The following is a 12,798-nucleotide window of genomic DNA, read 5'->3' as shown; positions in this document are numbered from 1 at the left end:
AGATGGTTCCTCCTCCGTTCTGAGTCCCTGATTACTCCTGACACCCCTTATAAGAGGCTTGATACGTTCTTAAACTCCCAGCCTTTAGGAGACATACTACCAAACGTTCCTCTACACAAGCCAAAGAGCCCATCCTCCACCCGGGCGGGAACTCCCTTTTGACGAATAGGATAGGGGTTGATATTCACGTTTTCTCATTTGCTGCGTTTTTGTACATTTGTCCAGCTTTGCTCAGGGTCCCTTGAAAGATGCACCGAATCTCATTTGTACGCCCCACACAGCTTGGTATAGTGAGCAAGCCTCACTAGAGATGCGGGAGGCAGCCGCCACCGAGATCCGCCGGGCCATCACAGGTGAGCCCTCCCTCTGCACCCCTTGCAGCCGGCGCCTGGCGTGAGCCCCGCGGTTCAGGTGCTCCTGGTACCGGTAACACACACACACACACACACACACACACACACACACACACGGGAGGGGTGATGGAGGCTTGCCACGGGCAGAGAGAGTTTAGGGAACAAGTTGATTCCATTTTGAACGAATTGACACAGTTTACTCGAGCCCTGAACTGAATTTCAGACAAAACCAATTCCCTCTCTCGTTGGCCAGCATAAGTGTGCGAACTGCGGAGGGACCCCGAGCTCCTTTGTGCTCTGGCTGAGGTCTGGGCTGAAGAGTTTGGTGTGTGGGCCCCGGAACGCGGCACATTTTCTGAAACTCGAAGGGTCGGCCCTCTTATTATAAAGAGACTTTACAGTCAGACTACCGTCAGTTCAAACATTGTAGGTGGTTCTCGCCAGTACCAGCTACGAAGTAGAATATTTAACTCACTCTTTACAAAACACATAGGATTCTGGGACGCCTGAGTGGCTCAGTCGGTTGAGCACCCAACTTCGGCTCAGGTCATGATCTCACGGCTCGTGGGTTGGAGCCCCGCGTCGGGCTCTGTGCTGACAGCTCGGAGCCTGGAGCCTGATTCGGGTTCTGTGCCTCCCTCTCCCTCTCTCTGCCCCAACCCACTCGCATTCTGTCTCTGTCTCTCTCAAAAATAAACAAACATTAAAAAAAAAAATTTAAAAACACGTAGGATTCATTTGAATCATCGTGTTCCAGGTCGCATCCCCGAAAGCTTAAGAAACTGTGTGAACAAGGAATTCTTTGTCACAACAGCTCCCTGGTCAGTAATAGATCAGCAAGCCATTCATCCGGAGCTCAACGGCGCCACGTACAGGTGAGGAGCGGGATGGCATTGGCCGAGGCTGGAGTGCCGCTCAGGGGAGATGGGAGGAGAGTGGCATCAGCTACCCGACCCGAGTGCTCCCGGCATGATCTCTACAGTCCTTCGTCCCGATGCCCAATTTCTATGGAGCAAACACAAGTCTCGGATGCAGCCTCGAGTCCGGGCTCCTATTTATAAAAGGAGCAGGAGTGGGTCTGATCACTGCAAGAACCCCCACTGCATTCCAGGCCACTGCAAAACCAGAGGGCTTGTAGGTGAAAAGGTACCAGAAAGATTTTCAAGTGAAAGGGCATGTTGGTGACTCTTTCTGGTTTGAATCCTCTGGCCCAGAGCCTGGTGCTCTCGACTGGGGAGAGTGCCCGCAACACACGGGTTCTCAGTGACGAGAAAGCTTGGCCCGGGGCATGTGTGATGGAGGCAGTGCAGGGGCATCTGCTCCGGGGACACGAGCCACAGCCCCTTAGAAGGGAGCAGAATTTCACTGGTGGTCATTTCCCCTGGCTCTCTTTTCCCCGCCGTGCTGGGCTCACAGAATCACTGTTCCTGCTTCATAAAGGAGCCGCAGCCTTGAGCACTCCAGAAGGAAGTCTTTGTCTTGCTTACTGGAACGCACAGTTGCCCCATCCCTGGCAATATTCACATACCAGGCCAGATCATTCTCTCCTGGGAACCTGTCCCGTGCATCGTGGGGCGTGCAGCAGAGGCCCTGCCCTCCACCAGTGCCTCGCACTTCCAACCGGAATAACCGGAAATGGCTCTAGCTGTTGCCTAACATCCCCTGTTGCAAACCACCGCTCTAACCACCGGGGCCGGGGACATAGAAACACAGCTCGTGTAGTGGGACCCACACATGCAGGCCGGACTCGGGGGAAGTTATGCTGTTTTCTTCACGGTCTCCTGGCTTCCCCATCAGTGTCGGACCCTGGTTCCCGCTCCGCACTGGTTGTCCTTTAGAGGCCACAGCGTTAATTCTTACTTTTGACAGACCAAGACCCCGTGGCCCCTCGGAATACTTCTGCTTGAGGGGCTGTCGCTCACGGGATCCTGTTCACCCGAGTCCAGGATTTTTGAGCGCTGAACAGTTGTGACAGGGTACAGGAGGGGAGCCAGGAGTAAAGGGCTTGATACCTTTGAGGAGGAGGAGTCTTGGAATTCTAAAGCACCTGCCCCCTAAGTATGTTTCATCCTAGGGATGTTTAAATACACTGACTCACATTTGCCTAAGAACCGTATGTTCTGTAGGCGGCTTAATGCCACGTGTCCTTGCACACACAGCCACTTGTGTGCCCGCGACGTCAGATGGCCCATCACCAGCTCCCCTCTCCCCCTGCCGCTGTGTCCAGGCCACGACAGCACGGAGCTAGCTCGCCTAGGAGGCCACACTTAACTGTCAAAGAGGACTTCTTACTGCCTGTTGGCAAGTCATTAAAAGCATCGATGTGTCTTTTTTGTGCAAAGTATTTCCCAAATGTAGTACGGGCTGGTCCTGTTGTGTGACAGGAAGCTTCCAGATTGAACTAAATAGACTTCATTGCGAGCTAAACGTCTGCGCTTTAGATTTTTCACATAGAGGTCTCCTTGCGTTGGGGGTAAGGGGTGACAAAGTAACTCCTAAAAAACCAACCCGAAGCAGGCAGAGCCAAGAGCTTGGCCACTTCCAGCCCGGGACTCACTGGCCCTTTCTGTGTGTGCTCCTCAGATACCCGCCAGGCATCGTGGGCGTGGCTCCCGGAGGACTTCCTGCGGCCATGGAAGGGATCATCCCCGGAGGCATCCCGGTGACTCACAATCTCCCCACTGTGGCACACCCTTCCCAAGCTCCCTCTCCCAACCAGCCTACAAAACACGGGGACAATAGAGAGCACCCCAATGAGCAATAGCAGAGAATGACGAACGGTCATCCTTCAGATAAACTTGGGACCAAGAGACAGTGACAAATAGATGAACTAAGGAAAAGGAATCTGACCGTCTTTTTAACCGATTCCGGACACACGCCTCACTGATGTCGCAGTGTTACATACGAGCTAGACGCCGAGACGCGGGGAAGCAGAAGCTGTCGTCTGGTTACGGAAGCGCTGAAAAGACTAGGACGTGATTTATTAACGACCAACTTCTGTTATTGTGTGTTACGTTCTTCATCTGTGCATCAAATCACAAAGAATAAATAGATCTTTTTCCTTTATCAGCCCCTTGGGCACAGCAGGTCCTCAACACCTTGCTCTAGAATGTTGCATCTGAAGTTCCAAACGTCAAAATAAAAAATGCTAAGAGGAAATCCCCCTCCTATGACTCTAGTCCCTTCGGTCCGTGGGGGCTGGTGACCTCTTTTGCTAATAGGAAGATTCAGTTACTACAAGATGGGGAGGAGACTGTTGGCCTGTGTCACACAACCGCAAGCATAGGATCGAGGACCATACAGCCTCCTGTACAGAAGCCTCTCCCCCATCTGAACTGCATACTGAGCGGGCGAGTTGGTTGTGAAGTCAGTAATACCCTCTGATGATGCAAAAAAAAAAAAAAAAAAAAAAAAGAAAAAGTATTAAGTTTCACAAGCTGTTTGTACTCAAATATATTTTCTCAGTTTCAGATCCTCAGCTATTTTATTGAGTGGAAAGTCTTGAGCTAAAAGAGTTCAAGAAAAATAATGTTGCATTTCCTTATGTCTCAGGAAACACTTTTTATGGTAACTTGTCAGATTGTCTATGAACAAACCCACTTTTTTAGACATTGATAAAGTCTTCTTTTCTTCACGTGATATTTTATACAAGAACACTTCAGGTGTGTTATTAGATGTGACTGATTTTAACAAATCCTATTAGATTTGTATCAACTAGTTACATGTTATATTCATAGTCTTTTGTGAAATCATCGCCTTTTTGTTTAAAAGATGGCCTATTTTGAGCCTTTGTATAGGTACATTCCTGTTTTTGTGACAAAAAGAAAAAAAAAAAAAAAACCTTTAAAACTGTCCCAAACAGAAAAATAATGGCTATCGGAACTGTTTTGTTTTCGTGTGAGTCACCGTTCCTGTATTTGTTTATTGTAAAGGTGGACATATAGCGTTCAGTGCAGTTTTCAATAAAAAGTAATAAAAATTTGTTAAGTTCTGAAATTCAAGTACATCTCACCCATGTAAAAGTTCTCTACTTGAGATGTTTTAAAAGCAAATACACTTTCGATCAGCCAGTTTCCGATTCCTGTTACTTCCGGCAGGGTTCAAAGATGAACAGTTTCCTTCCCTACCTATTCATAACCAGACTCAAGAATGCTGACGATCACCCGGGAAAAGTCAAAACCTCACGTTACGAAGCCCATCGCTATCAGATGATGCCATCCTTCAGATGGAACTAAGTCAATTCAAGAAACAAAACTGGTCAAGTTAGAGAGTTCTGCTTTTAATTTGCCCAAAAGCAAAATTACCTGGCTCAAGCATTAATGCAGGAAGGGAAGTGAATCTCAAAATTCTTTTAAATGATATTTACAAAGAAATGTTGCAAAACGGTAACATCAGTCATTTCCATCTGTTAAGAACTTAGATGCAAAGGATTTTCCTTTTTGACTAGCATTAAACCCCTTTGTACTCGTGGCCTGTGCAAGTACTAGTCGACCACTCCAGTCCAGTTCCAGGTACCAAACTCCCTCTCGCTCCCCTCCCGTTAAGAAAAGGGTGTCTTCAGAGCATCAACCTCCCTCGGGTGAAGGTGGTGGTCCCATCTCAGCCCTCCCAGAAAAATCACATTAAAACAGCCTCCTCTGGACAGGCAGGAGCACGTGGTAACTGACCCACCACCCCAGGAAACCCAGTGGGAGCCGAGCATCCTCGTCATAACCAGGATGTTGGCAACGAGGGCGTGACACGTGCACACGAGATTCCCCACCTGCCTAAAGAGAGCAGTGCTCCCTTAACACAGACGAAGTCTGGGACACGGTGAGCCTAGAGTCGGAAACAAAAAGGCCGGTTCCAGTCCGTGGTGCACCTAGGTTTTGTTTAATTCGAACAGAAAATACCACACTGTATTCTCCCTAAGAAAACAAAACAAACCATAAAGTTAATTCCATACAGTTCTGGTATTACTGTCCAGAGTCCACCAAGACATGACCTTCGAGAAAGGACCGCGTACTCTCATCTTGGGATGACAGCCATGGCTATTTAATCGCTCAAGAGCTGAACCTAGCACTGACTCACCAACATTCTGGCCTCTTCCAGCCAATCTGCTGTGAAAACCATTTAAAGCCCTGTCCCTGCCTGGAGCCTAGGAAATGCAATCCTCTACCTTTCCCACAGGGAAGAACGCTGTACCTGTTAAACTAGGTGTGGTCGGGATCACTGATCATAAATAAATAAATAAAGAGGCACCTCAGGGGAAAGCACCCAGCAGACCACCACACACAGGCTAAATACTGAGCCTATGCTTTCCGGACAGCACTGACTGCAGTGTAGACCATAGTGACTAGATGCTTCTCTCTCAAGCATTTCTCTTTGGCTTCTTCAATTGGGAGGGCAGTGTGCTTACCAGCAACTGGAACAGGTTCTGTGCCCACTGAAGGGTTATTCCTACGTACGGAGAAAAGTTTATAGAGATGCTAAGTAGTCGGACAGCCTTCTAAAAAATTACTGACCAAAATGAAAGTAAACCATAGTCAATCTGTAGGAAAACATACCCACCTGGAACAGTGACATTTACCATTATTACATCACATTTCATTTATATGGAACCAAATTGCAAGAGTTTCCTGCAAGTTTGAGCACACAGCAAAAGCGATCCTTCGTTCTGGGAGTATCTTTCAATGGACATTTCTGAGAGGAGAAAGAACTAAAAGGACATCTCCTGGGTGTTTTTCTATTTTTAGTATTCCAGCGTCAAATTAGAGGCTGTGCACATTTCAAACACCATCTAAACAGAACTGAGAAGAAAACAAGTATTTAAAGGTTTCTCGCGGCCTTTTCATCAAAGGGAAGGAAGCGTGTGCAGGGGGAGGGGGGGGGTTCTTTCCAAATTCCTTTGCCACGTCAATAGTCTACAAAGTGCTTATCAGGACACGAAGTCTTTGTGCTCCTGAGATAGGTCTGAAATTTTTACCCAGTATTGAACATATACCTGAAGTGGTCAAATAATACTTTTTATAAAAAAATTTCTATCTAAGATTATAGTTTGAACTTTTAAATAAGAATGGCCACAATTAACCAACATGCACAAATTCTCAGACTGCTCTGAGAAATTCATTATACAATGCATTTACCACCTTACTGCATTTTTAAGTCTTTATTCTATGCTTAACTGATTCCCAATGAGCCCAAGCAAAGGCATGCCTCCCTAACACAGTTGGCCGAAAGCAGAGCTGATGATAAAAGGAAGCATTCCAAAGAGCCTCTGCATGGCAATTTGGGAGAACATTGTCAACTGAATCAAGTGAGCGAATTTCACACAATTGACGTAGTCACGCGTGGGCCTGCGCCCCGAGCGCTTCCCTGACATCCAGGGAGGAACTGTTCCCGAGGACACTGCCGTGTGGACTCTAGTGGAAGAACCCTCATCTTAAGGGCACTTTTCCAAGCGAATAAATGCCTGAATACCGAAAAGGGGCATATCAGGAGCTTTTAAAAAGGAGAAAATAATAGAAACCCAAACCCTTTCCAAAACAAGGGAATGACGTCTGTATGAAGTTCCCTCAATCCTTACTTTCCTTCCTTGCAGTTTGTTCCTTGAAGATTTGGTTTCATTTTATGGGGCACAACAGGAACTAAATTATTAATAAAATAAAAGCTTGTTTTTATTTTTACGTGTGGCTGTGGATAATCTGTACAAAAAGTTTCCAGATCTCTAACGAGCTCTAGTGAGACTCAACGTAAAGTGGATCTTTTAAGGTCGAAGCAGAATGTCGGGTTCTACTTAAAAAAGAAGATCTCGAAGGAACAAAGAGTCATCTGCCATGTGCTTTTGGAGGTGCCCGTGCTGAAAAAAATGTCTCGATAATATGAAGATGCTGGTACAACTTGTCCTATTACACAACTTCTTACACAACCACATGCGTTACATTTATAGACAGATTTACAATTTGAAAGGAAAAAAGTTCTGTCTTAATAAAATTAGGGTTTTTTTTTTTTTCTTTTTTACAAACTGTAGTCCAAACAAAGGTCTCTGTCTCCTCACGCAGCAGATTCGTCGTCTCCACCGGGTGTGGACAAGAGACACCCTTCCCGGCAGGTCCAGCCACATCTGGGTCCCTCGGCGCCCTCCACTCCGCTGGGAGCACGCACCACACTAGCTCTGGGGTCGCCGCAGAGCCGATACCCTGGTCTTCTGTTCTTGGGTCTTGTTTTCATTCATCTTCATCGTCGTCGTCTTCCTCTCCGTCAGACAGGGAAGTACAAGGCCGGATCTGTCTGTAGCGGTCAAGCCACTTCTCCACCATGTGCGTGACCAGCGGGTGGCTGCGCCGCCGAGAGCTCTTTTGCAGGGCCACCAGCACGCCGCCCTCGGTCACACAGCAGTCCAGCCACTCCCGGAGTAGCTTCTCCTGCTGCTCCTCGTTACCTAGCTTTTGGAGGGATGTGAAGAGGGAAGAGAGGATCACAGATCAGAGGCCTGCTAGGAAAAATGCATGGAAACACAGCTGGTATGATTACTGATGAAAAGGTCAAAGCAACAAACTTCACATGGTTTCAGCCTCTTGTCAATTTTACGATTAAAACCCAGTTTCCTACGGTTAAACAGAAAAACATCAGTGGTGGGGGCGCCTGGGTGGCTCGGTGGGTTGAGCGTCAGGGCTTTGGCTCAGGTCATGATCTCACGGTTCGTGAGTTTGAGCCCCGCATCGGCCTCTGTGCTGTTGGCTCGGAGCCTGGAGCCTGCTTCGGATTCTGTGTCTCCGTCTCTCTCTGCCCCTCCCCTGCTCACTCTTTCTTTCATTCATTCACTCTCTCTCTCTCAAAAATAAACATTAAAAAAAAAATTCAGTAGGAAAATTGGCAGAAAAAGACCTCGAGGGGATGAACCATTTAGTAATAGGTTAATTTGTTTGCCAGAACAGGAAAAACCAAATGTTAACCTAATAAACCTATCGTGGCAAAGAAAAGGCTAGAAAAACAAAGTCTCAGCTTCAAACACATGACAAGGTAAGTTTATTCAATATTTACAGAAAGAAGTTATAAAAATTATGGTCTATTAATTTTTTTCTTAATGTGATTATAACAGTTTTATAATAATGACTAGTACATTAAATAAAAGACCAATAATTTTTGTAAGAATGTGCGTTTTCTGAGAGCGTTCTTTCTGCGCATCCTCACCATCACCCCTGCCTGGGTCTCCACCTCCCTCCACTCCCCACCCCATCTGTAACACCCTCCGACCTGGGCTCCCGCTCCCCCCGCTGCCCAGGCAGCTCATCTCCACACTGAGCAGCTGGTGTTCCTCTACTGGGCAAGCTGGTTGTTGGCTTCCCAGCTTGCAAAGTCAAAGCCAAGGCTTTAAAAGGCTGCTGCTGAGCGAGCCCCTTGCCATCCCTTAGCCCTTCGACCCCCTCGCTGCCGGGCTTTGTGGTATCCCCTCTACCTACCACCCTCATCCTCCGTATCCTGCAAGACTCCTCTTCCGGGTCTCGGGGGCAGGGTCACCTCCTCCTCAGATGCCTTTGGTTACCACCCAATTAAACATGTTTTCTATATATTTATTTATTTGAGAGAGAGGGAGACACAGAATCGGAAGGAGGCTCCAGGCTCCAAGCTATCAGCACAGAGCCTGATGTGGGGCTCGAACTCACGAGCCATGAGATCTTGACCTGAGCCGAAGTCGGACGCTCAACCGACTGAGCCACCCAGGGGCCCCTGGTTACCACCCAAATCACCAGGCCCAAGTCCCCCGTTGTCCCTTCCCCCCCGTCTTTCTACTTTTGCCCTCAGCGCTCCTCGCTACCTGAGAGGGAGGGTGCGGGGGACTTTTGTCTTCGCGTCACCGCTGAAATCTCCACGTAACACAACCCACCCCACAGCTGAAAAAAGGTAAACTTCGAAGTCTGGCTGACCTGTATTTACACAAAGGGACACTAACTACGGCCAAATCCCAAGCTTCCGCTGGCAGCACAGGGAACACCCCACCGGAGAGGTGTCCCGGGCCGGGCTGCGGCACAGACACTACTGGAGGAGCCAATGGCAGCGACGCGCCTCTCACCTCCTGAGCAGAAAGAAAGTGCACGTGCAGTAACTTCCTTTCGCTGTCCACCAGAGGCAAGAACGTGACAGTGACGTCGTCGTCCGTGTTCAGGTTAGCACCAGCACCTCGGTTGCCGTAGCCATCGTTTTCCATGGCAACCAAAGCAGAGAAGTGGCCCCTTGTATAGCCCAGAGCGATCGGACTTTTCCAACAAAAACTCTGTTCCCACAACAAAGGCAAATAAACACCTGGAGGGAAGAAAGACCAGCACAACAGGGTCATCGGGACTGGGCTGCAAAGCGTATCCTACAGAAGGAGACTTCTAAAATACAAAATACACTTGAGTAAGGGCTTACCTTGAAACCGAGTATATCCTAAAGTTTCTCCCCGGAAACTTTTATAATATTTCACTCCATAAACTATAATTGGTCGTCTAAGAATATGTGCAAGTACAAAAATGTGCGTCTGTTCCAAGCTTGCTCCAGGCTGTGCGGAGTAAAATAAAAAAGTAATTTCTCTTTAAAACGTTCACTGCCACCCAGGAAAACTGATGTGCAGAGCACAGAGCTCCTCCCCGTCCGTGCGCTAGATCCGTTTTTTTCTTTTAAAGAACACCGTCAAGCTAAGTGAGCATAAAATTCTGCAAATTCTTCCAACGCAATCATAAAGGAAATCTGCGAAGCGTACGTATACAGGTATCTTTCACTATCCAAACTCAAGAAGCCAACAGACTGGGGTGAATACTGATCACAGGAACAAAAGCCGCAGACAGCGAGGGATGCCTGGTGCACGGTGACCGCCCGCTGGGGAAGGTCCCTGCGAAACCCGCACCCACGACGAGGTCCTCCCCAAGTAAAAAGAGGAGCTGCTATTTCAGGCAAACTTAAACGGCAGCACCGCCTAATTCAAGACGACTACACAGGCCCACCGCCCCTCTGACAACAAATGGGACAACACGTTTTCAGAAAGTACACGTCACAGCTGTAAAACAGCCACTGTGACAGAAGGTACTTCGTTCACAGGGTTCAAATAAATCACAGTGCTCTCTGCGAAGAAAAGGAATGGTCTCCTGTGTGTGTTTCTGAATGTTCCAGTTCGCTGTACTGAACATGCTTCGTGGAATAAAACTAGCTTGAAAGCCAGAACCCGAGAGGAACGACCATGCACAATTCATTTTTATAAAAGTTCATTCCCAAGTTAATTACAAATAGCTCCACCTGTTGGCCATGGCACCTCCCCCCGTGGGCCCGACAGCAGAGCACCGGGACCGGAGTGCCCGCCGCCCGCACAGTGATCTTCGTTAGGTGCCCCCTCGGACACGGAACTAGTAGGTAGATGAAACGGGCCTAATGCCACCTTTCTAAGAAGACGACATATATGAAGAGCAATCTGAAAAGGCTACGTAAGCCCTTACGATCATCACAGGACAACTTTCGTCTTGTCACTCAATGGAACTGCGAAACACACAGTAGCGTCTCTGTCCTGCAGGAGGACTCACGTATGGTCACCCAGCTGACAGACCACGGTCACGACCAGAAACCAAGGCACCCGCTACCAAGCCAAGCACTCTTCTGCTCCTCCCAAGCCACCTGCAACTGCAATCTGGCTTCCGCGTGTACATCAAGGGACTGAAGAACACGCAGCCAACTTCTCACGGAAGCAACACGCCTCGCGGCATTCTCACCTGGCTGGCAAGAGACAGTATGAATGCCCAGTCTTCTTGCCACTGTTCTTCCCTCAAGGAGAAATGTAAACCAAAGCTCTGAGAATACCACGATTCCCAATCTTTCCAACGTGTGTAAAACCTAAAACGGCAAGACAGTAAACAATTAGCCTTCTGTAAGCAGTACGTTTAATGTGCCAATCATTTAATGTAGTCTTTAAGCAATTCATGTAAAGAGATGAACAATTTTATTAATTTTCCCCAGTTTGCCATTTATTTTCACATCAAAAATGCCTACGCTCTACCAGCAGACATCACGTAACATGTTCTCACCAGAACTTTAAACACTAATAATGAGATCAATTCATTTCAAATGTCTACTACTGACTGACGGAGTTCAAAAAGAAATAGAACATTCGGAATCATCTGAGATTGTGGATACAATCAAAGACACTACCATTTTACGTTAATGCATAGAACTCACTACTGGGTCACTGTGTAAACAACAGACTGGAAAATAGCCCACGTATTCACTAGGTGTATCAACATCGCTCCCAGAGCAAGGCCCTAATGCTCTTCAATTCGATGAAGGCTCAGAGAAGTGAGGAAAGTAGCAAAGAAAAATCTGACACTAGCAGAGGTTGGTTCACGAGGTTTAAGGAAAGAAGCTATCTCCAGACATCAAAGTGCAAAGCGAATCAGCAAGTGATACAGAAGCTATGGCATGTTTTCCAGAGAACCTAGCCAAAATCACAAAGGTGGCTACACTAAACAAATTTTCAATGCAGATGAAACAGCATTCTACTGGAAGAAGATGCCATCTAGGACTGGTATAGCTAGAGAGGAGCAGTGCCTGGCTTCAAAACACAGGCTGACTCTCTTGTTAAGGGGGCTAATGCCGCTGGTGACTTTAAGTTGAAGCCAATGCTCACTGACCGTTCCAAAAATCCTAAGGCCCTTAAAACTGTGCTAAATATACTCTTGCTCTATAAAAAGAACAACAAAGCCTGGATAACAGTACGTCCATTTACAATATACTTTCCTAAATATTTTAAGCCCACTATTAATGCCTACCCCTCATAAAACTCCTTTCAAAATATTACTGCTCACTGACAACGCACCTGCTCGCCCAAGAGTTCTGATGGAGATAACCAGATTAATGTTTTCATGCCTGACAACACCATACCCACTCTGAAGCTTATGACCAAGGACTAATTTCAACTTTCTAGGCATTATTTGAAGTAAGGCTACTGCAGCCATAGACACGGACTCCTCAGATAGATTTGAGCAAAGGAAACTGAAAAGCATCTGGAAAGGATTCACCATTCTGGATGCAATTAAGAACATTCCTGATTCATGTAAAGAGGTCAAAATATCAACAGGAGTTTAGAAGGAGTTGATTCCAACCCTCATGGAGGACTCTGGGGGGCTCAAGACTTGCGTGGAGGAAGTTAACTGTACATGTGGTAGAAACAGCAGAGAACTAACTAGAAGGGGGGCCCGAAGACGGGAACTAGGCTGCTGCCATCTTGTGACAGAATTGGAACGGACGAGGACTTGCTTCTCATGGATGAGCAATGAAAGGGTTTTTTGCAATGGAATCTAATCCTGGTGAAGCTGCCGTGAAGACTGTTGAAATGACAACAGAGTGATTTAGAACATGACAACCGTAGTTGATGCAGCAGTGGCAGGCTCTGAGAGGACGGACTCTGATTTTGAAAGAAGTTCTAAGAAAAATGCCATCAAAT

The 12,798-nt window shown here is 47.3% G+C and overlaps 2 protein-coding genes across 11 annotated transcripts in view; one reads left to right on the top strand and one right to left on the bottom strand.

Annotated features, from left to right (window-relative positions):
• The window catches only part of CTBP2 (C-terminal binding protein 2), a 161,078-nt gene extending 156,743 nt beyond the window's left edge, over window positions 1-4,335 (top strand). For all 7 annotated transcript variants that reach the window (XM_045439180.1, XM_045439175.1, XM_045439181.1 and 4 more), the window contains 3 exons: window positions 226-353; window positions 1,111-1,228; window positions 2,937-4,335. In XM_045439180.1, coding sequence (XP_045295136.1) covers window positions 226-353; window positions 1,111-1,228; window positions 2,937-3,117 — 427 coding nt within the window. In that variant the 3' untranslated portion in view covers window positions 3,118-4,335. The remainder of the gene's footprint in view (window positions 1-225; window positions 354-1,110; window positions 1,229-2,936) is intronic.
• A 276-nt stretch (window positions 4,336-4,611) lies between these two features.
• ZRANB1 (zinc finger RANBP2-type containing 1) overlaps window positions 4,612-12,798 on the bottom strand; it is a 59,268-nt gene continuing 51,081 nt past the window's right edge. For all 4 annotated transcript variants that reach the window (XM_045439183.1, XM_045439182.1, XM_045439184.1 and 1 more), the window contains 4 exons: window positions 11,072-11,192; window positions 9,744-9,873; window positions 9,406-9,635; window positions 4,612-7,777 (listed from right to left, as the gene is read on the bottom strand). In XM_045439183.1, the coding sequence (XP_045295139.1) occupies window positions 7,559-7,777; window positions 9,406-9,635; window positions 9,744-9,873; window positions 11,072-11,192 (700 nt within the window). In that variant the 3' untranslated portion in view covers window positions 4,612-7,558. The remainder of the gene's footprint in view (window positions 7,778-9,405; window positions 9,636-9,743; window positions 9,874-11,071; window positions 11,193-12,798) is intronic.

The sequence above is a fragment of the Leopardus geoffroyi genome, chromosome D2 (assembly GCF_018350155.1).
Source record: "Leopardus geoffroyi isolate Oge1 chromosome D2, O.geoffroyi_Oge1_pat1.0, whole genome shotgun sequence".
Taxonomy (NCBI): Eukaryota; Metazoa; Chordata; class Mammalia; order Carnivora; family Felidae; genus Leopardus; species Leopardus geoffroyi.
Note: the sequence above shows the minus strand (reverse complement) of the source record. Positions and strands in the feature narration are given on the sequence as shown.